Source organism: Podarcis vaucheri, assembly GCF_965113315.1.
Source record: "Podarcis vaucheri genome assembly, chromosome: 11".
NCBI classification, from domain to species: domain Eukaryota; kingdom Metazoa; phylum Chordata; class Lepidosauria; order Squamata; family Lacertidae; genus Podarcis; species Podarcis vaucheri.
Window position 1 is genome coordinate 24555700 of NC_138749.1, and position 24502 is coordinate 24580201.

Genomic DNA, 24502 nt, shown 5'->3' on the forward strand with positions numbered 1-24502 from the left:
TATATAAATTGTGCAAAAGCTGGGCTGTTATCCAAGCAGATTGCAGGCTCCTGCAGGTAGAAAATAAAGCACCATAAATGCTGATGGAGGCCCATTCCACCTCGTCAGAATGAGAAATCAATTGACCTTGAACCTCTTCTATCTTGCGTGTTACTTTTACTGGTTAGAATGAAATGCAGAGCTCAGAGGGGAAAAAGGCATATACTGAAACCAGTGCTTCAGGTTTTCCCCACTCTTTATTGCCAACAAATGTATATTTAAAATCACGGTTGCAAAAAAATGTATGTAATAAATACTTCACTTTGGGCTGTAATAAATAAAAAAAAAATATTAACAAGGAATGCACTTTGCCAGCCACAAGTGTGATTAGTTCTTGGAAGAAATAAGAAAAAATGTATGGCCATAGTTCACAGTTAAGCAGCCACAAGCTGCCCCAAATAGTTATTCGACAACAATGAGATCGCCCTCCCTCCCAATTCCTCAAGTGTTATTCACAGTTTTAAGTCCTCCATCAGAACTGTTCTCTGCAGAGCTTCAAGTCCAACTCATATCTTTCAAAAGGGAGTGAACCAAGGAAAGCTACACTCCAAAAGAATTCCTTGTCACACCATTAATCCACCAAAGACGGCTGCAGTAGGCTCCATGTCTGGTACCAGCCCAGCACATAAGATATTTGTTCGTACCAGTCCCTACTCCTCACTCATCCATCAACATACTAGCTTTTTCCAACTGCCTCCACTGTAGACTTCAGTGAGAGAAGTCCTTTTGGTTTTAGAAGAGTTCTTTTTAATTTAATTGCATCTTTGCAATAGCATATTCAATGCATATTCCATTCGCTGTTTTAGATCCAGGGAACACCCAGACATCAGAAGAGTCGTCAAGCGAAACGTTGTCGATAGCCTATCTTCATTGATATAAGTAAGCAAATATTCCTCATTTTGGTTGCATATGATGATTTTTGTGTGGTCATGGTAGAAGTTCACCTGCCAAGAAATTAAGAGGTGCTGTTTAATGCAATTGTTCCAACCTCTCAATGCACATTTCATGGCACTGCTTTCAGTTTTCAGCAGTGCTCTGCAAGTATTTCGTGGACAGAGCCTTCCTTTACAGCCTAGATTAGAAGCATAATAAAAACCCCTTTGCTCATGTGCTGCAGAATATTAAATGCCTAAAAGACAAAGCATCTCTTTGACTCTAAGCTCAATAGGGTCTTAATCAAGATCACCTGCTTGAAGACAAAGATTGCAAGCCTTAATTTTTGAAACGGCAACATAATCTGGAAGCAAGTTATGTATCCCAAAACACCCCTTAAGGAATAAAGGTATTGTTCATCTTTAGTTGGTAGAGGCTTGTGTCCAGAATTTGAGAACTAAAATCACTGCAGACCTTAGGTAGCTTGAGACCAGAGGAACACAGAAGGTTCTGGTGATGTATAGGAAGATCTCTATTAGACCACTGGCTGTTAATCTGTGGCCATCCAGGTGTGTTTGACTAAAATGCCCATCAGCCCCAGCTAAGATGGTCCATAGTAAAGGATTGCTGCTGTAGTCTAGTCACATCTGGAGGCCCACAGGTTCACCAACCACTTACTGGATCCTAGTGCAGGCATAGGCAAACTCGGCCCTCCAGATGTTTGGGGACTACAACTCCCATCATCCCTAGCTAACAGGACCAGTGGTCAGGGATGATGGGAGTTATAGTCCCAAAAGTTTGCCTATGCCTGTCATAGTGTGCCTATGATGTCTTGTTACGCCAAACCCAACAGACCCCCCCCCCTCCGCATAATAGAATAAACCAAGCATTACAGATGATACAATATCATGTAACTTGTAGAAAGCCCATTTTGCATCTGTGTACACTTCACTTTTGGCCTTGGGATTTGTGAAAGTAACACGTTTGGCCCTTCAAGCCATTGGGCTCCTCGTCTTTCACAGAGTCAGCTGAACAATAGCTTATTAACACTATTTATGAGAAGTTACTATTGTCATCAAGTTGCGACAAGCTCCTTAGGTTGATAACACACTGTGTAAAAATAGTACCCTTGCCATCTTCAGATCTAATCCCCACTGATTCCAGATAAGAAGCCCCTACATGTTTGGAGCAAGCTGCATGTGTGGGTGGGTGGAGGGAGAAGAGAGAGAAGAAACTGTGCCTACCTGGAAGGTGCCATCATTGAAGAGCATCATCAATGCCTTGTCAGATTTCAACCACTGTAAGAGGTAAAGTCTGGGCCTACGGACATCTGTTAAACTGGGCAGATCTCCTCCCTGAAAAGGAGAACACACAATCTTGGTTAGAGCAGAGTTCATCAACACACAGGCTTTTAACAGCAACGGATTCCAAGCCTTTTCATCCACATCACTTACATCCATGAGATTCTCTTCCATGTAGTGAGAGAAGTACTTCAAAACAGTTACTTGACTGATGAACTGTTCAGGGGCATCAGGAGCGGAAAACACGGAGCACTGACCAAGCTCTGCATAGTAATGGACTGTTCTGAAGGTAAAAAGAAGAAGAATATTAAGTTCAAGTAGACACAGAAGAGGAAAGCGTCAAGTGACAACTTCGTTGTACATTGGGCCAGCCACTTACTTTTTGTCTGGAAGAAGACTCATGTGAGCACCATTGTTGAAGAGAACGCCCACTGTGTGGTCTGACAGCTGGTAACCGAAGCCATATTTATTTGAGTAGTCCACCCATTTCGTGACCCACTGGAAAGACGCAGCCAGTTGTTCTTTGGGAATGTGGTCAGATTCTGGCATGTTCTCCAGGCAACCACGCAACACTCTAGCCACAGTGTCAGCCACACTTCCCATAGTACTATCTTCAAGGCCTGGGTGAGGGCAAAGAGGAGGGAACGTTACAGAAACCACATGCAGAGTTGTCAACGAGCCTACCTCCTGTACGTTATTCATTGGCCTATCGTCTCAGATTATGCCCCTAAAAGGCGGTTTGGCAATTTCTGCTACAGAATTTGTACTGAAGTTCTGAGAGTTCCCAACAGAAAGAGAAGCTGTAAAACTAGGTTTTAAAAGGGCTTGAGGATTTATCTGCACTCCCATCAATTCTTGCAGTTCTTTGTGGGGAGGGAAGACATTACAGTCCCAAAGACTCACTAAGCAAATTTGTAGGTTTTTACACTAGATTATTTGCTTGGCCAGTTTGACATGGGAGGAAGAATGTTTCTTTACAGGCCCTAAATCTTACATTCTTGCTTGAGGTACAGACTAAACACAGAACCGCCTACTTAATGCCATGTGCATCATACTTACATTCGCTGCTGCTGCTACAGCTTCCCAACGTCCCCCGAACTATCATCCGGATAGCATCTCCGATTTGTTTGGTTTCTGCTAGCATGCCAGGTTTGGCTACAGTGGTGCTGGGAGGCTGGATCTCCTGAAAAGGCAGAAAATACCAAGGACCATCAAGGACAGATTCTTGCACAATTCATCATCATGTTTCAGATTCCGTTTTGCAGGTACCCTGGTAGCTAGGCCTTGCTAGCAAGGTGCTTATCACTGTGATGAACAGGATACATGCAAAGGGCTTTTGCTACGGCCCACAATGATGCCGTGTGCATTATACATGCCACACAAACTCCCTTCGAGTTCCCTTTCAGGGAAGGCAAGGTCAGCTAGCAGCAGGAGGTGGAAGGCAGATAGGACCTGAATTCATTTCCCCCATGATAGCAAGCTTTGATTTCCCTTCACTTATGTATCTAGGAAGAGGCTGTGATAAACCACTGGGGAAGATTTCAAACTTGTTTTGTCCTTTTGGCAACTTGAAAAATCAAAATTCTTCTTGGTTGCAAACTGGATCCCATTTCTTGAACAATGGAACAGAACAATGGAAAGATGTTTTCTTAACAAGGCTTGGAAGAGCTTCTCATGCTGTTTGTTCTACATTTTTATTTGGTTATGTCTCATCACTCGGCCTGTGTCTGCACACACACCAGGCCTGCTTCAGCTCCCAAACATGCTGGAGATTGCAAATGCATCTGAAGTTTCAGAACTGCTGGCTTATCCTGAGCTAAGAGTCTTCCTAAGGAAGAGGAGGGGCAGCAGCTGACAGCATCTCGGGATTATGCAGTATGGAGACACACAGATGCTGGATGATTTGCACTAATGAGTCCTGGAGTCACAGAGACCCTGCACAGATGTCAAAGGCTATGACAGCCATGTCACAAGATTACGCTAAGCTTCCTGAGCTCTCAAGGATTTCGCTAGCCGCTCGTTTTTACTTGTGTTCAGCAATGCAGGCTACCCTGTTACAAAAAAAAGCCCAACCAATTGAAATACATACCTCCTCTGGTCTGTGTTTCAGGGGTTGCTGGGTTATTGAGGTCTTTTTCAAGTCATGTCTAAGCTTGTATATTTCTTCATCTTCTTTAACAAGCCGATCTGGAAGGGAGAAGAAAGCCACAAAAAATTTAGAGGGGTTTTTCCTATCCAAGTGCAAATGACTGTCTAGTACACAATACTTCCTGCCTTGACAAGACACGCAGTCTAGAGTGTTGCTTCCTTTCTATGTGCCCGATTTCACAGAGCTGAACTCTGTGATCTTATAGAAAGAGTCGGCAGACCAGGAACTGAAGCCAATAACAGGCTGGCTTCAAAAACCAACAGTGATGCTTTAGCAGCTCTGCATTAAAAAGTTCAGCAGTGTGTATACACAAAATGTGAAGCTTTTAGAGGTGGCAAGAGATCAGCAGTAAGTATTTGTTACAGATGGGCAGAGGATGGATTGGGATCTACTCGTAGATCTCTGGCTGATTCGTAAGATAGATCAAGTTTTTGGATTCTAGATTACTTAATGATACAGCAACAACGAAAAGGACTTCCCTCTCAGAAAAGATGTGTTCTTTTGCACTGATGACTAAGTAAGAAACGAAATTGATCCTTCCAGCCTAAACTCTGCCTACTGTAGTACATAGATAGTTGCCAGGTATGAATATATCTACTTACTGTGTGTGTCAAAATATCTTGCTTTTTCCTTCTTGCCCCCAAAGAGAGCTGCAGCTGCCTTCTTGAAGAAATTCTTAGCCGGGCTTGACAAATTGAAGTCAGGAACTGTATGACAACAACTAGCTGGAAGCCTCTCTGGAGTGAAGCCCTGAGGAAACAAGATGTACAAAAACGGGCTGTCAGCTGGCTGTCAGCTGTAGCTCTGAACAGAAGCGAAACAAACCAAGAACAAGAATGCTACAAACCAGCAAGAAGAAGTCGTGTTGAACAATGTCGTCTAAGCTGGGGCGGTCTTCCGGGTTTTTCGACAACATGGTTGCAATCAAGTGCTTTGCAGGAGGCAACAAAGACGATGGCAAGGAATATCTCGCTTCCCTTATACACCTGTAAGTTTCCTTCAGATTGGTTGTTTCAAATGGAGGCCTTCCGAGTAGCATTGTATACCTGTTGGAAGAGGAAGTATACAATTCATTATTTGAATCACTGGCAAGAATAATAATAATAAAAATGTTTATAAGAAGGGCCTCAATTTAAGTAGTCTTTAAGCAAAAGCATCACCACCACTGACCATTACTAGTACTGGAAAAGGTTTTGTCAGCTAAGTTTTGTAAGAAGGGGCTGAACTGAGATCAAGAACATGCCACAGGTCTGTGCAAGACCCAAGGATGTGTGGGTTTGGTAACCAATGAAGATTAAGCATCCCAATATCATGGGGCTGCAAGGAGTGGGAAGTGGTCCTGGAAAGGCCCATAGCTCATCAGTGGAACTGTTAAAGACTCTGCATGCATAAGGCACCCCATCCAAAGCCTTTGAGGAGCCTGCCAACAAGATGGGCATGACATCACTAGGCTGAAGGTGGACCTTAGACTGGTTTGACTCAGTCTAAGAAGACTGCCCACACATGCAATAATATCTCCTGGTGAGATTACTGGAGAGTGTGTTTAATGTGATTTCAAATGGGGGGATGAGGTCAGAAGGTAAGGCTTCACAATACCTTGCATTGTTTTTTGCCCCCATGTACAACTAGCACAAACAAAGCTTATTGTGCAAAATAAGCCAAATCTCCAGAGTTCTGCGTAATCTGAATAGTTACAGGTCGCAGGAGAGCAACTTGGGTAAGGTCCTTGTAGGTTACATAGTCTAACCTCCTGCTCAGTGCAATTGCTCAAAGAGATGTGCTGAAGGTCTGCTTGAAGACCTCAAGAAAGGCAAAGCCTACCCACTAGTTACACAGTTGTAGACAAGACCAAACACCAGCTAAATACTCACATGACACAGCCCAAGGCCCAAATGTCAGATTCACAGCCATGCCCTTGTTTGTTCAGAACTTCTGGGGAGAGGTAATTTGGTGTGCCACAGATGGTTCTGGAAAAGACAAATGAATGAGGAGTCAAAACAATTAGCTACCAGTCCAACAACAGTTAAGACTCTCTCAAAAATTCAACGTGTGTCATACACTAGTGAAACCAATGCAATCCAATCCCAAGTCAGTGCATTTTAAACAGAGCATTAGTTTGGCCCCCCAAAGCTATATGTTTTCGTTAAATACTGTACAGGTTCCACCTGAATTCTTTGCTATATGCAAACAGCCTGTATCTGCCTTGCGTAAAGAAGGCTCCAAGTTTAATCCCTGGCATCTCCAGGTGAGGCTGTGTGAAACCCCTGCATGAACCCCTGGACAGCTGCTGCCAGCCAGTGCAGACAACAGGGAATTACTTAGACCAGTGGTCTGATTCAGTATAAGGAAGCTTCCTATGTCCCATGGTGGCAGCTCACCACCATTAGCTATATAAGACTCACCCTGCCAAATGTGCATGGGCCTGAAATAATGGGGGTTGCTCACAGGCAGAAGAAGCTGACCCACTAAACTGTTACAAAAAAAGGCCATTAAGAACATTGATCAGCTGTCAGATATCCTGGCTTGCAAGCCAATGCTTTAAATGCATTATGAGAGCCAGCATCTCTCGCTGCTATACATAACTAGAGATTACAAATCCCAAGGCAGTTCTGCTGTATTTAGGTTGCTGCCCTCTTTCCTTCCCAGGTCCTTACCTTCTCCTGTGCTCCAGCGGTTCCAGCCTTGCTGCCAACCCAAAGTCACCCACTTTCAAGTCCATGGAATCGTTAATGAAAAAATTACCTGCAGACGCAAGGCAGAGAGGAAGAGGAAACATGGTGAGTCCAATTCACTGTCATGACGTGTTAGACAAGTGCTGACTCGCGTCTAAAGAAGGCCAGCACATATTTGGTGCTTTTGTTTTTATGAATGAATGCTTAGCACTATTACTCAAGCACTCCAAGACTCCACTGCCAGACAAGCTGATCCTATTCATTAATCCCCACGAATTGCAGTTTTCAAACAGCAGTTTGGTCTATGAGAAAGAAAGCTGCTCTTTCAACATCTTATAAGCACAGTGCCTTGGGAGATCAACATACCTAGCTTCAGGTCTCTGTGTAATATCTCCTGTTCGTGAAGGTATTTTAATCCCGACACAATCTGCCTGAGGTAGTATCGCACTTCTGGTGCCGTCAACACCTTCCTTGCTTTCAATATGTGAGCCATAGACTGGTGAGAGGAAGAAAAGAGAAAAACCCACAGGCAAGGTCACTCAGCTGAAACCACACGATAAGCATCAGCATTATGAAAAAAGCTGAGGGGTGGGGGTCAAAGGCAAGGAATTAAGGGCTGCCTCAAGAAACTATGGACAATACCTTTTACACATTAAACATTTTTACACTATCGGCCGATTCCATGTAAGGGAATACCGGATTTCTCCCCATGGATGCTCACCCTTCGGCTGCAATACTCCAACAGAATGTAAATGTTCTCTTTGTCCTCAAAGTAGTGGTAGAACTGCACAATGTGCCTGTGATTGAGCATTTTGTGCAACTCGATCTCTTTATCAATCTGGAAGAGGAGAAAAGGGCACACACAAACAAGAAGCAGGTTATTACTGGCACCTCGGTATCCACATGCCACCGCCGTGGGAAGAGGCAGGGCTTAGATCCGAGCAAGCCACTGCAGAGGGAGAAAGGGAAGGGCCACCCAAGCACATAAAGAGATTCCTGAAAGGAGCGTCACAACACATACACACCTTTTCCCTTTGATGAGGTTTGGCTACTCGGCTGTGAGGAATGATCTTTGCAGCATAGACTTTGTTTGTGGTCAGATCCGTCATCTCGTAGCATTTTGCAAAGCCGCCCTGAAGAGACAAGGCAGAGCAGAAGAAGCACATTAGGCGAGACAGCAGAGAAACTCCCCTGCACCTCCCTCTTCAGGGAGCCCAAGTCAAGCAGGAAAAATCGGAACCACCAAGGGACCATGACTGCAAAATAAAAAAACGGTGACAGTCTGCAGCCAAAGGACAGTCTGCAGTGTGCTCTCAATTCTCGCTCTTTGCTAATCAAATTAATGCAGCGCCTTGGATGCTAAAGAGAGCCCCCCAGGCAAGCTCTCTCAACCAGCGGTCAAAAATATGCAACAAAGGTACAGACAAATGCCTGTAAAATGCTTGAGGTCTAGCAACTTAAACCTGTAGCGAGAGAACAAAACCCTCCCCAACCGCCTCATGTGTGAAGCAGGCAATTCTCCTACAGATTATTTTGTGACCAATGCACACACATTTATCCATTTTTGCCACAAGCGCTCAAGATGAAAGGCACAGCAACCGACAGTTTTCTGCTGCATGTAATTGGGAGAAGAACAGCTGACAGACATGTACATTAATCACACAGGATAGCTGCCCTCCCTCTCCGTGCAGCTATCCGTGTGGAGCCTTCCGTCTTTTGTTTAGCAGCCCTTTAAGGCTGGCAGCTTATGCATGCACCAGCCTCCACAGGTAACAAGCCTACTTCGACAGGTGATCCGCAGAGGTGATAAAACACAAACGATAAAAACAGAGGGGGCTGCAAATCAAGCCAGCAGAACATAAGGACTCAAGATAGTGCAGCACAGCCCCGATGAATGGAACACTGGGTGTAAAATGCCCTCTTTCTGAGAAGCAAATATATTTGGAATTTTGCAAAGGAAGGGAAATGAAAAGGCACGATAGATGGACCGGGAGGAGCGGGGGGGGGATGCTATTAATTATAAATATTATTTTATTTATGCCCCACCCATCTGGCTGGGTTGCCCCAGGTACAGAATGGGGGGGGGGCAGATCAGACCGAGCTGCTCAGATTAGGGTGAGATGCCAGAAATGCCAAAACGCACTGGCAAAAAAACCGCACACAAAATCAAAATAAATCGATGTTGGGTGGGAATCTATGCGCCCCCCGACCCCACCCCGACGTTACAACCAGCTCTGCACACCAGTGACAGATCCACGAGACGGGTCCCTAAAACTGCCACTGCCGCCGCCGCCGCCGGGCAATTACCTTTCCCAGCACCTTGCCGCGGCAGTATCGCCTTCCCGTGGTGGGGTCGGTAATAATCCGAGAGATCTCGGTGGCCGAGTGCGGGTGGTGGTGGTGATGCTGCTCGGCTGCCGACTCCGCCGCTTTCTTCCTTCGCAATTCCCCATTGCAGGACTTTCCCAGCGCCTGCTCGCCCATCTTGCCGCTGCCGCTGCCGCCGGCTGCTGTACTGCCCGGCTGGTAAGCGATAGTCCTCAATAAATCCATAGCCCCGTCGGCAGGCTTGACCCAGCGAAACAAACCCCGCTCCAGTTCCCAACCCGCTCCCAATCTCCGCTGCCGCTGCGCCGAACGCTCGCTCTGCGAAACTGCGACCGCCTCCACGGCCTTTTATAGCGCGGGCAGGCGCCCCGCCCCACGAGCCCCGACGTCACAATGCTCCGCCTTCCGAAGCGCCGAGCGGCCTATGGCGGGCAGCGCGTTGTCCGGCTGGCCGCGCGGGAGACCCGATGGAACGTTGGCAGCGACGCGCGTTAAGCAGCACTTGGGAACGCGCGCCCGCCGGAGCCTTCAAAGCGACACGCCACTGGGGAAAAGAGGCCCCCCGCGTAATTGCAACCGCTGGCCCGAACGACGCCCCTTCCCAGTCAACGCGCCGCCGGACCTCTTTCGGAGGAAACACTCCAGGTTTTCCCTGCGGTGGATGAGCCACAGTACAACCCAGCCGCGCCAAGGCCGGTCAGCTCCTGTATAACCCTTTAATGTTGGCCCGGCAAATGACAACGCAGCCACCGGATAGAGAAATGGGGACCCCCTGCCACAACGGCCCCTGGCCCCTTTGTTCCTTTGAAAAGCTGCGTAGCAAAAGTCCAAGCCGGCACCTTGCCTGCCATGGCCCCTGCAAGCCGCCTCAAGGCCAGTGGGGAGAAGCCATCAGCTCCCTATATGGAACAATGGCTTAGGTAGGTTTGAGTGACGTTTCAGCAGGGGTAGGGGAGGGATTACCCTGAGCCCCGCCCCACAGCTCCTCTCTCTCTCTCTCTCTCTCTCTCTCTCATTAGTTTTCCTTGCAATTCCTCTCTTCACTTCTTTTAGAATACAGCTCCCAATGAAGCACAAAAAAGGCCCTGGTAGCAGCTATGTAACCCACTTACATGTCCTCACAGTGGCCAACCAGACACGCGTGGGAAACCAGCAAGCATAGCTGTCAACGTTTTCCTTTTTTTAAGGGTAATTCCCTTATTCCGAATAGGATTCCTCGCAAGAAAAGGTAAAAGTTGACAGCTGTGCCAGCAATTGGGACCTGAGTGCGACAGTGGCTGGGGCTTATGGGAACTGTAGTCCAAATCAAGTGGAGGTTACCAGGTTGGTGAATGTGTTAAACCAGTCCTGCTCTCCCCTTCTTCCTTGTCTCTACTGAATGGGAGACCCTGGACTCCTGGCCCTGACTGCGCCATTGACCTTACGTATATATGTCATTCCTTCCTTCGAACGATACCTGTCCATGAGCCAACCCATTAAAATGGGCCTCCTTGCATACACGTTTAATGGGAGGGGGCACACATGGTGTCCCAAGGCTTCAATGGACAGTGCGGATGTTAAGCCAAGATACACTCTGTGCAGGCCAGGAGCTTGTTTGTGTACTGAAGGTGCCCTTCATCACACCAAGGAAGGGCAACAGCTGCAACACCGAGGGATAAACTCCAGGATTAACATCCCAGGTGCCGAGAGAGAGAGAGACGAGATGCCTTCATTCGCTTCCCTCATTTTCTCTCCATCTGGCTTTCTGATGAACAGCCCATGTGGTGAACACATGCCAGGCTTATGAGGCCCAAATTAACGTGCCTGAGCCTTGCAGCACTGATTGCGATTTGGGATACAGAGAAGAGCAGCGTGGTATCCATGTCCTACGCTAATCAAGCCAAGGTCATTCAAGGACAAACACAGCCTGGTGGTCCCTCCTTTTGGACCAGGCACTGTCTCCCTCTTCTACGATGACAAGGAAGGACATTGGCAGTGGCACCGAAAAGGCAGTTTAAAAAACAAAACAAAAGTGGAATATTCACATTTCCCTTCAAGCATGAAAATGGAGGTGACGGGTGGAAATGCCACATGCTAAGAGAGATGTAACCCCCCTCCCACACACCCAGCAAATTCAGCCCTTTCCTTAAAAAAGAGCATCCCTTTTCTCATTGGAATCAGACAGCTCACAGTTCTTCTATTAAAATTGCCCCATGCAAAATCAGCCATCTCCTCAGGACTTGGTAATATAACTGGATGTCACTGGGGGCAGTGCTAAAACTGCAGGGGGGGTGAAACAATAGCAGGGGTTCAGCCTGACAAAGCAGCGGCTTAATAGAGACCAAGTGCAGCAGAATCACCTTCTGCGCTCTGTCTCTGTCCTGTGTCTTACTGACAGATCTCCTGGACTCAGTCTCTTGGCTGCAGAAGCTCTGCCAATCAGCAGTCCCCGAACTTAAAGATCTAGCTGTTGCTAAGTGGGTTACCTGCTGCAGATCTGGGATGAAGCCAGCGCTTCTTTCAGGTTTGGAAGAAACCGGCAGTGACCTCTAGCGGCATATGCTGTTTAGTACACATGCTCGTCAGGGCAGCAGCGTCCTGGGAAACTGGATGATATGATCTAATGGCCTGGCAAAGCCAAGAGGCCAAATTACCAACTGTGGCATGATAATTACTACTTATTTGCCCTCGATCTTGCAAGGATCTACATGTGGAAAAAAAACAAAAACCCAACCCTTGTCATTTGCTTCCCAGCCACCGACACTGTAGGTTGGATGACTAGGCAACATGGAAGTTTATTTTAAATCTTTTGTCCAAGCAGGTGGAAACCCAGCTTGCACACCTGAATTATGTAAATCGGCATTGCTCAATTAACGAAGTACTTAAATTGGGAGTTCTCACTTCTCATGGGAACTTGGCAACCCAACTCATGTGGCATGCAGAATGTGGCTGCCATGTTGCTTTAGTGGTGATGCACCAGGGTATCTGTTGCAGGTACAGTGGTGCCTCGCAAGACGAAATTAATCCGTTCTGCGAGTCTCTTCGTCTTGCGGTTTTTTTGTCTTGCGAAGCACGGCTATTAGCGGCTTGGCGGCTATTAACGGCTTAGCGGCTATTAACGGCTTAGCGGCTTTAAGAAAAAGGAAACAAACTCGCAAGAACTCGCAAGACGTTTCATCTTGCCAAACAAGCCCATAGGGAAATTCGTTTTGCGGAACGACTCAAAAAACGGAAAACTCTTTCGTCTTGCGAGGCATTCGTCTTGCGAGGCATTCGTCTTGCGAGGTACCACTGTATACATATGCGCTGAGATAAGGAGAATAGCTGCCGGACTTTTCAACAAAGACACAGTGGCTATGGGAAGAGGAAGGAAGAGGCAGAAGTTCGGCTAGGACTGGAGAGGGTTGTGCCTTTGTGGTCCCTTCCAAATTCTACAATTCTATGATTCTGTGACTTGATCAAGTTCCAATTCTGGCTTAGATGTGAATTTCAGTGGCTGATCTTGGCCCCTTCACGTGTTGTGGCAGGAACTGCTGTCCCTGATGTTGCATCCTTAGGCTAGCCCTGCTCGTGTGCATAGAGTTTCCATTGCAGACACACCTCCATGCTTAACATGTGAAAGGGCTAATTCAGGGACACAACATTGGTTGGAGGCATGGCCAGTGGTGTGGATGCATGAGAGGGCCCTGCACACAAGTAACACATGTATGTGGCTGATCTCTTAGCTTAAACTACATCGATGGGGATCTGCCTGTGCTAAAAAATTAAAGCAATATCATGCTGCTTTATACAGGCATGACTTCCCTAAAAGAATCCTGGGTTCTGTGGTTGGTTAAGGTTGCTGAGAGCTTGTTTGGAAACTCCTGCTCCCCTTCCAGAGCTACAGTTCTCAGACTGGTTTAACAATCAATCCCTTTTCATCTGGGAATTCTACACCCATGAGGGAAACCTTGGATTTTCAGAGTTAAAAGATGAGAGTCATGTACTAGAGACGTGAACTTCATTCAGAATTCCAGAATTGGGCCATCCCGAATGATGATGACATTACTAATGCCTCTTTCTTTGTGATGTCAACAGAGATGTATGTGATCCTTCTTGCCAAATACACAGTGATCCCTCTAAGTTCCAGAGCTGAACTACCAGAATCGGCAGATCAAAAAGGTAAGTGCGGTTTGCCTAATCTTGGCCCCATGTCAAGTTCCCTGCAAGCAGGACTGGGACGAAAGCAATGGTGCTTATTCCTTCTGCATCATGCAAATTAGATCCAAGACGCAGCAGGAAACTTTGTATGGCTGATATGGCCGTTCTACTAAGATCTCCTTAGAAATATGTTCTGTGTGATCAGTTTGGCTTATCCTCACATGTGTGTTGAAGATTAAAGGGCTAGATATAAGTTTTTTTAAATGGAGAGAGGTACAGTTTAACATGTGTTTTCAGCTTTACGTCAGCATCAAAAATATTTTTTAAATTGTTTAAAGGGGGTGAGCGCTCAGGAAAAAATGACTTCAGCAATCCCACCCGTCATTGAACCCAATTTTTTTTGGCTATGAATAATTTTGCCTGTGTGTGCTACTCCTAGAACGTAACCACCATTTAAGGTGAGTTGCCTGTACATTTTAAACACAGAAAGTGTTAAATGTCTTTTCACTGATATCAGCCAAACATTGCATAGTATCACCCTCTTATCAGAATATCCTCTAATAGTGCACTGAACCAGTGAGTGCCGATGGCTAATTCGCTTGTTTGGGGAAACCCCTGGATTTTCAGAAGTACAAAAATCTTTTTTTAAAAAAATAAAGCTTAAGGACGCAGCCTCCTCCTTGCTTGCACAACTAAACAGCCAATGAGGACATGAGATGTTGAGTGACAGTTGGTTAAAAGGGGCAGAGAAAAGGAGGAAGTGTAATGGAGTGTTCCGGGAGAGGGCATGGCTGGCTGGAAGTTAGCAACCCTGAACGGAAACATGTTAGCTAGGAGATACATATATGCTGTTGTGCCATGTAGTTTTTAATCACGCTGGAAGGCATTTTTGCATATGTCCTTAGACTGATGTACTGGAGCATATTTAAGGCACATGGGTGACTTTCCAGAATGTACAGTGGTGTGTTGGAAGTTACATACCCATCCATTCCAGTGGACCCATTCACCCACTGTGGCAGTTTACAAGAAGACGATCTCTGTTTCCGGCTAATGTCACCATAGGGGGGAAATCATTAAGTGCAATAAGAAAGGAGAATGCTGAAGTTAAGAAAGCACTATCCTCATGCATCGAGTATTTTAAGACTGCCAATCCTAAGCAAATAAGTAACAAATCATATGTCCCACAATGTTCAAACTAGAATGAAAGAGAAAGGAAGGAAGGAAGGAAGGAAGGAAGGAAGGAAGGAAGGAAGGAAGGACTAAAATCAGGGGGACATAAAAAGAGCCTGGTGGATCAGGCCAGTGCCTTATCTAGACGAGTATGCTGTTACCAAATTGGCCAGACAGATACCTATGGGCAGTCTCCTCTCCTGTGTTTTCTAGAAAGGGCATTTCTAGAAAGTGGCATTTCTGCCTCTGACATGGGAGTAGAACACAGCCTGCTGCCCAGCTTGGAGATGCAAGAAGGTGCTTAACACATATTAAGGAGTAACTAATCCATGGGTAGGCAAACTAAGGCCCATGGGCTGGATCAGGCCCAATGGCCTTCTAGATCCAGCCCGCAGATGGTCCGGGAATCGCCGCGTGGATCGCCAGTGTGCACGTTCTTTCCTTCTCCCTCCCTCTCCCTTGCACGGTGCCGCTGCTGCCGCCTCCTCCCTCCCTCCTCCTGGCTTCTCCCTGCCCTGCCTAGAGGAGGAAGGGGGCTGGGCTTTATTGATGCCAGCAGCAGCAGTGCTCAAGCGGCCACCATTTTAAGCAACCCCTTTCCGGAGCCCTATCGCGCGCCGCTCATCGTCCCGCTGCCAGCCCCTGCCGCTCGCAAGACACAGGTAAGCAGCCCCTGCGCTCGTGGTGCTCTTGCATCATTTCCCCCCCAAAATATAGTCCGGCCCCCACAAGGTCTGAGGGACAGTGGACCGTCCCCCTGCTGAAAAAGTTTGCTGACCCCTGAACTAATCCATGCTACGTGATATTGAGCCAGTTCCCCAACGTTCTGTTCTCGGCTCTGGCACCAAAGCTTCTTAACACGTTTTCTGTGCCACCTGACCCTGTGTGTGCTGTTCCTTTGCTCATGAGGCCTCTGTATTCAGCTCTTGTGCAGGTGGACCCAACTTTGGACAGTTCTACTATTTCTTGAGCACATCTTTTTGGAGCTCTTGTACAGCTGGGAAGTCGCTCTTTGGGGAAAGAATTTTCCAACACTTTTTCTGAAAAGTTTCTTTTGAAGCTCAGATAAATGCTTTCCTAACTTCCTGTGGTTCGGATATGTTAGCGTTGTCTCATTGCCCCTGTTTTTTGAGAAGAGGGTGCCTATACAGTGAAAAGTTGGAAATAAACAGAGAATGAAATGACACCTTTTGTTAGACAAGGGGGAAATCACTCAGACTCGTGCCTAGAAAATGTGGGCCAAGCGGAAAACCACTCACACCCACGCCTTCTAGGCACAGGAGAAGCGAAGTGTGGAGGAGCCCTTATTCAAGGGAACCATCCTTGCCTTCCTTGTTCAGAACAGTTGGTTTCAGGTATATTTATCAATAAGCTGTCTTGTAGCTCCCCCTGGTGACCGACTCACATAATGCTATCCCTTTAGCCTGCTGTACTACACTGTATTAAATTGAACTGTTCCATCCGTACCTCACTCCAAATACATTGCCATTTGATTTTTTAAAGATTCACGTTGCCCGATATTTTCAAATTGTACTTATGCAGTTTTGTAATTACGTTTTAATACAAAACATTCCTGAGCACGCTGCAACTTTCTTTCCCCCTCAAAAGAAGGCATCAGAAGTTTAAGAGCTGTACACCTGGCCTGAGCCAAATCCTTGATCCTGAACCAAATGAGGTCAATTTGGAGTTGGTCCAGAGTGTGTCAGGGTAGCCCCAGATCACCTCGGGTTGGGTCCACCTTGTGCAATTCAGGGCTGTCAAAAGGAGGGGCAGTAAGGGAGAGGAGAAGGAGACTAGGCAGGCAGAGATTCTCATCTGTACTTCTTTCCTGCCTCTCATCACCACTCGTGTAATTTTTAATTAGGCTTTAAATTCCTAATTAAACATTAGGGCTGTGCAAGGTCCCCAATTTAGTTCAGGGGCCAGGTTCGGGGTACGTTGGTCTGGCCCTGATCATAGCCCAGTCTGCATTGCCAAATTGAGAGTTGCTTGCACAGCTCTAGCAGAAATGGCTACACTCAGTTACTTAATTTTATTTATTTTTATCGCGATTATATTCCGTCTTCCTTTCCTCCAAGGAGCGCAGTTCACTAGGCAGTACATTTTGCCACCTGCACATTAATCTACATTCCCAAGGATGCTGCAAAGTTCATCCATAATATTCCAATTTGTCAGGTGGTGGTAATAATATGTAATGACTTACCCAAGTCAGACCTCTTCCACACATTGCAGATATTTGGATGTGGGAGTTCAGTGCTTAATTTCCCTGTTAATAATTGCTTGAGGGTGAATCAATCCGCAACCCTGTTAAACCTAGAAAACCATGCAACCAGAATACTGTCCCACATTTTGTTGCATGGGGGAACATTTAGGCTCCCCCCCCTTTTAGTTTTTGTTAGCATAATCCATGTTATTCAGAAGACTGCAGTGAGAATGAAAAACGCTAGAAGGGATAAGCCTCAGCGAATGAACTGCAAAGGCTTCAGGGAAGACACATGAGTGGCAGATGTCATAGCATGAGACCCAGCAAGGAGCGCAGGATCTTGCCTGAGTTCCAAAGCTGGACCATTGTGTCTTCACATCATTACGTTCCTTGGAGAACATTCATAAAGTAGCCAAGTGCACAGCAAGGAGATGGTGTCGGGGCACTTTGGAAAGATGCCTGAATAGCCAATTAAATGAAAAGAATTTATCTGCTGCAACAGATGCTCCGTCGCCTTGGCCTTGCTTGCAGTTTGACTGGGCTGGGGAGGGTTAAAGAAACAGCCATCTGCTCATTTGCCATGTCTGTGAAAAATGGGAGATAATTTCCTTATCGCATTGAACGTTAAGAATAGAGGCAAGTGAAAATGAAGAGAATGGCAGAACCTGCATTGTAAGTATTTTCCCCCGTAGGACAAGGCCCATTAAAGTGGGATGGAGCCAATAAAGAAAGTAGAGGGGCTTATCAATGATTTGGGTACCACTATAATGACTTCATTTTTTTTTGCCATCCCAGGCAAATGCAGTGGACGACAGAAGCAAAAGCTGGTTTCTTCCACAAGCCTCCTATTTTCATATCAGTTGAGTAAGCAGTGAAGATTTTTCAACAATACACCTGCAGTCCACTCCTGTGTTTACTTAGAAACAACCTCAATTTAGATAGACTTTTACTCGGTGTGCTTATAATTCCAGACTAAAGATGCTATTAATGGCAACTCCTACTGGATCAGAAAAGGTGGGGCCATTTTAGAGGTACAGATAAAAATCAGTATCTGGCTGAGTTAGGCAGAGGGCCATAGCTCAGTGGCCAGGCAGCTGGTTGGCTTGCAGAAGGTTCACTCCCTGGCAACTCCAGGTAGGGCTGGGAGAGGTGTCCCTCTAAAATCCTGGAGAGCTGTTGCCAGTCAGTGTAAACAATATGGAGCTAGATGGACCAACAGTCTGACTCAAGTAAGACAGCTTCCTGGGTTCCTAATCAGGCAAAAAGCAGCTTAATATGTGCCCTCTCTCAACTATTGCTGTGTAGCATCACAGCCTTCAGGGCTGGCCGTTTGCCACCTGCGGTGGTGCCTCCTTCCATTCCAGCTGTTGGCTGTTTTCCTGAGTCATCCAGCGCTTTCACCCTTGAAACCCTAGGGAAGAAGTACCGTATTTTTCGCTCTATAGGACGCACTTTCCCCCTCCAAAAATGAAGGGGAAATGTGTGTGCGTCCTATGGAGCGAATGCAGGCTTTCGCTGAAGCCTGGAGGCTTCGCTCTCCAGGCTTCAGGAAGCTATCCACAAGCCTTTGGAGTGCGGCAGGAGTGTCCGCCGGGCTCCGAAGGCTTACGGATAGCAGCCTGCAGCCCGAAGCCCAGGGAGTGCGGCACTGCGCACCCCGGGCTTTGGGCAGCTATCCTCAAGACTTCAGAGCCCGGGCTCAGAAGGCTTGCGGATAGCAGCAAGCTCCGAGAGCGAAGGCCAGGTTGCGCGCAACTTCGCCCCTGCTCCCGGACCTGTTCTGGCTGTCTTGGCTTCTTTGCTCTTTGGGGCTGGTGGGGGGGAATAATTTTTTTTTCTTTATTTCCCTCCCAAAAAACTAGGTGCGCCCTATGGTCCGGTGCGCCCTATAGAGCAAAAAATATGGTAGACTCCACACACAAGACTTTGAAGATGACTCTTTGCTTGCAGAATGCCAACTATTACAAGCAGTATCATACATATATACCGAGTCCAATGCAATGCTTTTCATTCTTTTGAGCCCAAGAGAGGGTCTTCTTGGTTCTTGCTGCTAAAACTCCTTTGAAGCAGTCCCTAAATGATAGCTTGTCTGTCCTCACCAACTCCTCTTCACACTCAGCAAAACAACAGTGAAACTGCCAACCCCCTGCTCCCACCCCCTGCTATCACTACCTAAGGCACACACATGCTCACTTAAAGGGAGCTAACAAACTGACAAGACAATGATTCGGCATTTCTGTGACCTTAATTGGAGTCACAAGATTTTGCTGATGTTACATTCCATTACATAGGTTTTCGGGGGGGACGGGACCAATACAATTTATTCTTTGTAAAATACATGTTCTAACAAATACTGTACAAATCCCAACACCAGCTACTTGTTGGGACATTTTGATTGCTTTCATCCAGTTCTGAAAGTCTTGTTTCGCTCTTGAACTCCTGAATGGCGACTCGTGGGCACTGAGTCTGCTGCTAAATCTGTACCTCTTTGTTACTTACAAGTAAGAGCCTCTGTCTGCATCTGTTGGGAAGAAGCCGGGTCACTTACGTACCTTGCAAAGTTCCTAAAAGGATTGTAGAGATGATATAGGTGAACCAATTTTTTAAAGTGTGAACAATTTAAGTGCTAAAGTATATACACACTAAGCACTATTATCACACTGGTTATGTCTTGTTAAAATTAGACCATTTAAAAAGACATCCAAGAAACCTTCTAAATACATTCTCAGCTGAAATAATAATTCTCATCCTGACTTGTAAATGGCAAGGCTCTCCAAAGTTCAGACGGTTGGATTTTTACACAACAGCTGTGCAGCTGTTAATCATTTGTTTCTGCAGAGTCTAGGTGTCCTCCCAAAGTGAAGGAGTCTATCTATCCCAGGGCTATCACATTCTCTCAAACACTCTGATTGCAATATTTCACCCTTGGGAAAATGTGGGATCCATTATCTAACTCTTTAATAATAAAAAAGCAACAAAACAGCAACAAGACCTCCAGCTATGCCAGTTTATTAACCTTTTGCTTTATATATATATAGATATAAAATACTTCATTGAAGTCTGTCCAACCAACTGAAGAATACACATTTGTTGTGCTTTGTTTTAAAGCAGGGAATGCAGACATCTGCACTCCCTGCAACAGTGCAACTCCCCGTACATTATATTGCTGTGAATTTGGGTGGGGGGATAGGCTATATGCCTGAGCCCCCTTCTAATTCCTCGATCCAGCACATTCAGTTCCTGGAACAGCCAGGCTAGCTTCTTGGTGAGTTAATGGCCCTCTAAGCACGGGCCATTAAGGTAACAAAGGAAGTGGCTCTGAGACAGATTTCAGATGGGTAGGGGCTCCTCCCTCAACTCACTGGTAGATAGAAAGACAAAAGGCCGGAGTAGAGATATGTGAGAGCTAGGAGACACAGGCTGCAGGCTGGGCAGCTGAGAGACAGAGCCATGGCTGACTTCTGCTGGAATCCAGCTCTATGTGGCTATGGGACAAGCAAGACCCTCTTGGGGTGTTAATGCTGTGAGCCCCTCCATCGTATTTCCTAGTAGTGCAGGACCAGAGCACCTATGAAGATACAGTGCTAGGCAAACCACCTACTGATCTCTTTTAAGCCAAGCAAGGTTAATCACTTTTAAGTCCCTTTTGTATCGATGTGAGTAAATTAAGCACATGCTTAATGCTCCCATTGAAATCATTCAGGCAGCACTTAACTTTGGCCCTTATTTTTTTAAAAAAAAAATCACTTGGAGATTTCCCATGAGTCAGGGACAAGCAGTGATATATTTGCACCCCCCCAAAAAAAACCCCACCTTCTGTTTAATGCCCCTAGTTGAAATCCTGGGGACTTTTTTTTCTTCTCTCTTTGCTGCATTAGGCTCCAGCTTTATAATCACCCCCTGAAAAGGATGGGTTTCCCTTCCTATCTTTCACTCTCGATTCTTCAGCAGTGCAGCTTGGGAGATGCCTTTTATTAAAGTGAGTTTTTTAGGGCAGGGAAAAATCTCTGGAGCTTGAAGGAACTCAATTGATTTTTCCACTCCTCAAAAGAGTAATCGTCAAAGCCTTTAAAAGGGGGGGGGGGCTTGGAAGAGTAATGCAAACTGAAACACCAGCAAAATCATAAAACCAGGAGGCCTATACATCTTCCTGAGCCTATTTGAAAGACTGAGCAGCCCTTAATGAAAGATGCAGACTGACTATTATAGATCAGCCTTCCACCACATTCTGAAACGCAGACAATGTTGTCCCCTAATTGTGTTTAATAGTTAAGACACAGGTGGAAACATGAGAAACAATGCGTAGAAAGCTGCATTTGAATTGCTCAGAAGCAGAGAACAAAGAAGAGTGGAATATCTGATAAGAAAAGAGCTTATGTCGTTACTATTTTGCAGCTTTATAAACCACAGCCGAAAGCTACCAAAGTGGTATACAGTAATATTATTGTTATTATTGTTTATTCAATTTATATACCCCCTTTGTCCAAAGGTCCTAGGGCAGTGTACAACATTAAGAACAAAAATGCAGCATCATAGCAAAAACATAACTCCCAGTTTACGCGGGGATTAAGTTCCAAGGCACCACGTGTTTAAGCGAAATCGCATATATTTGAAACACCAGTGAAAAGTCCTGCAAACACCCTGTTCCGCCCCTGTCCTGTTCCATCCCTTTTTGTGATGTTTTTGTCACATTTTCAGGTCACTTCCAGGTTTGGCATGATCACACACATTTTGAATATTCGCACATCATCGGGGGTGGGGTTGCCTGGACACAGTGTAATAATAAAACAATCATAATAACAGTCCATCCCTGCCCCTCACACATTTAACAGGCCATAGATTACTTAATGGCCAAAGGCCTGGGTAAAAAGGAATGTTTTCACCTGGGGCCTAAAGACATGTAATGATGGTGCCGGGGGGGGGGGTCTCTGGGGAGAGCATTCTGTTAAGTTGTGAGTGAACATATCAGACGACACAGCGGTTCTTCAAACAGCTCTTGTTTATTCACAGGGCAGAATAGAACCTACTTATATAGAGCTCAACTACAAGGCAACAGTAACAATTTGCTGTAACTATCCAATCACTGAACGTCACTTTCAATTCCTTATTTGCATATGTGGACCTGAGTGAAAACTATCTACAGTATCCCCCTGCTGGCCCTGGGTGAGAACTTCAGTACATAACACATTCGACACACGGGGGGCCACCGCAGAAAATACAACAGGTAACAGACTCATAAGATTTTAGAATGTTGTGAGCTTCAAGGAGTTAACACTCTGTGCTAAGTGGAAATGGACCTTGGCTAAAGGTCACAGAAGCTTCCCACCATGCCTGAAACGGCTCAGGACCACAGAGCCTCAAGCATTCTCTCCCCTGTGCTCATCAACTGCTGCCTTTCTTCGTGTGCCTCCTGCACTTAAGGTCTGGAGGGTGGCAACATGATAACGGGCCTTTTCTGCGGTGGCTCCCTGCCTACTGAATGCTCTCCCCAGGGAATCTCACCAGGCACCTTCATTGCATTTCTTTAGGCGCCAAGCAAAGACATTTCTCTTTACCCAGGCCTTTGGCTGATTAACGTTCTACGGCTTTTTAAAATGTGTGTATGGAGGGGGGCGGTTATTGGTTTGTTTTTGTTTTATTATGTATTTTATATTCTTATTTTGTATTTAATATCAAAAATAATAATGTGGCATGGTGAAAGGAGCCTCTCTCTCTCATTTTGTAGCCTGGAAACACAGCGAGCCCTTTGCTGAGCTATAATCTGTCCTTCCTGTGATGCCTCGTTCTCTATACTGCTGAGCTGATCAGAGAGTACATCTCAGCAGTGGGCAAACTGTTACCTCTGATAAGCTGGGTAGCATAGAGAATAGAGTTTGCTCCCCATGCTGAAGGGAAGTTACTACTCAGCAGCTGGGAAAATAGGGTAGGGGGCAGATTGGAAGGGGAGGTCCTGTAGGGTTCATCTGGTTCATGAGCCAGGGGTTCCCCATCCCTGGTTTGGAGAATATGCATAAATATAGGTGTAGATAAGCCCTCTTCTCCCCGTGAGAAAAACACTCTTGTGATTGCATCGTCTCTTTCATCAAATCTCACATTTATAGAGCAATAATATTGCCTCTCCAAGAAAATATCATTCAAAGCTATGGCTACCTTGGTTTTAAAAGATAGAAAGCTCTGTGCTGTCTGGAAAGACAGAAACAGAACTTCGGGGAAGCTGGTGAAATTGGGTGATAGATCATTATATTCTGTCACCCTAAAACACCCTCTCCTCATTTCCTTTGACTGAGCTTTGGCAGCGGTAATTGGACATATAAAGCTTTCTACCTGGGAGGCGTCAGATCAAATCCAAGCCAAGTTGTTTAATGTCCAGAAGTTGTCATCTCACAGCTGCTTGCTGACCTGTGAGAAATGGATGTGCGGCCTCCGACTAGCGCTTAATTGGACACCAGGAGTGCTGATGCAAAAACTGGGGAAAGCAGCAACAATTCTTACTTGGTAATTAATTTGGGATGGCCATTGAGCCTTTGATCTATTTTTTGGGGTGGAAGGAAGACAGCTGAAGTGTTTAAGGAGAAAGTGCAGCACGTTCTTCACCTCTGGTATAAACCCAGCTCTGCCATTTGTAATCTCTGAAAACCCATCTTTGCAAGTTTCCAATACGGTTCAGCAGAACTGGGCCCATTGGATGTGGAAGGCCTCAACTGACCATTGCCAATAGTGACATTATTAACACCTCTCCTTCAATCCCCTCAAATGTTTTGTGGCCATTTTAATTTACATCTTTTTCAATATTTTCAGTGTTTTAAAAAAGAGACCCTGGAGGATGAATGTTTAAATGATCAATAAGTGCACATATGCCACTTTTAAAGCAAAATGGTGCATGGTCCATCAATTGTGTGGTCAGACTCAACCGACGTTCAGCTTGCTAGCAGAGATGGCTGGCATCTATTGAGACTGATGGTCAGACCACACCTAGAATAAGGTGCCCATTTCTGGGCATCACAATTTAAGAAGGATATTGACAAGCTGGAACGTGTGCAGAGGGACCAAGATGATTAAGGGTCTGGAAACCAAGCCTTATGAGGAATGGTTGAGGGAGCTGGGTATGTTTAGCCAGGAAGTCTAAGAAGAGATATGATAAAAAGGTAAAGGGACCCCTGACCATTAGGTCCAGTCGTGGCCTACTCTGGGGTTGCGGCGCTCATCTCGCTTTATTGGCCGAGGGAGCCAGCGTACAGCTTCTGGGTCATGTGGCCAGCATGACTAAGCCGCTTCTGGCGAACCAGAGCAGCACACGGAAACACCGTTTACCTTCCCGCTGGAGCGGTACCTATTTATCCACTTGCACTTTGATGTGCTTTCGAACTGCTAGGTTGGCAGGAGCTAGGACCGAGCAATGGGAGCTCACCCCGTCACGGAGATTAGGCTCTGTGGTTTAACCCGCAGCGCCACCCGCGTCCCACCAGAGATATGATAGCCATCTTCAAATATTTGAAGGGCTGTCACATGGAAGATGGAGGGAGCTTGTTTTCTCCTTCTATGGAGGGTAGGACTCGAACCAATGGCTTCAAGTTACAAGAAAGGAGATTCCATCTAAACATCAGGAAGAACTTTCTGACAGGAAGAGCTGTTTGACAGTGGGACAGTC

The 24502-nt window shown here is 46.0% G+C and overlaps 1 protein-coding gene and 1 long non-coding RNA gene across 4 annotated transcripts; one reads left to right on the forward strand and one right to left on the reverse strand.

Moving 5' to 3' along the window:
• Positions 1-217: 217 nt before the first annotated feature.
• PLK2 (polo like kinase 2) lies at positions 218-9747 on the reverse strand. The gene is made up of 14 exons (XM_082241970.1): positions 9342-9747; positions 8060-8167; positions 7756-7872; positions 7401-7530; positions 7017-7104; positions 6234-6329; positions 5210-5408; positions 4965-5112; positions 4303-4400; positions 3273-3396; positions 2593-2833; positions 2367-2496; positions 2157-2267; positions 218-983 (listed from the first exon to the last, which is right to left on the reverse strand). Exons 1-14 carry the CDS (start codon positions 9585-9587, stop codon positions 792-794), a joined length of 2028 nt encoding a protein of 675 aa, XP_082098096.1. The 5' UTR covers positions 9588-9747; the 3' UTR covers positions 218-791.
• A 232-nt stretch (positions 9748-9979) lies between these two features.
• On the forward strand, positions 9980-24231 carry LOC309514270. 3 transcript variants are annotated; one of them, XR_014211857.1, is made up of 4 exons: positions 9980-10282; positions 13419-13502; positions 13820-13939; positions 21865-24231. It is a non-coding gene; the product is annotated as an uncharacterized lncRNA (long non-coding RNA). The 3 variants fall into 3 exon arrangements; XR_014211858.1 differs by lacking the exons at positions 13820-13939; positions 21865-24231 and adding an exon at positions 17650-18273; XR_014211859.1 differs by lacking the exon at positions 21865-24231 and having other exon boundaries at positions 13820-14713.
• Positions 24232-24502: the final 271 nt, after the last annotated feature.

What these genes read in the sequence shown, in the direction of transcription:
- PLK2 (XM_082241970.1), bottom strand. Translation starts at nt 9,587, where the DNA reads ATGGATTTATTGAGGACTATCGCTTACCAGCCGGGCAGTACAGCAGCC. An exon ending in AAGATATTTTGACACACACA is followed by an intron (nt 4,401 to 4,964) that starts GTAAGTAGATAT and finishes TCTCCCTTCCAG; the next exon opens with ATCGGCTTGTTAAAGAAGAT. An exon ending in AGTCTTCTTCCAGACAAAAA is followed by an intron (nt 2,497 to 2,592) that starts GTAAGTGGCTGG and finishes TTTTACCTTCAG; the next exon opens with AACAGTCCATTACTATGCAG.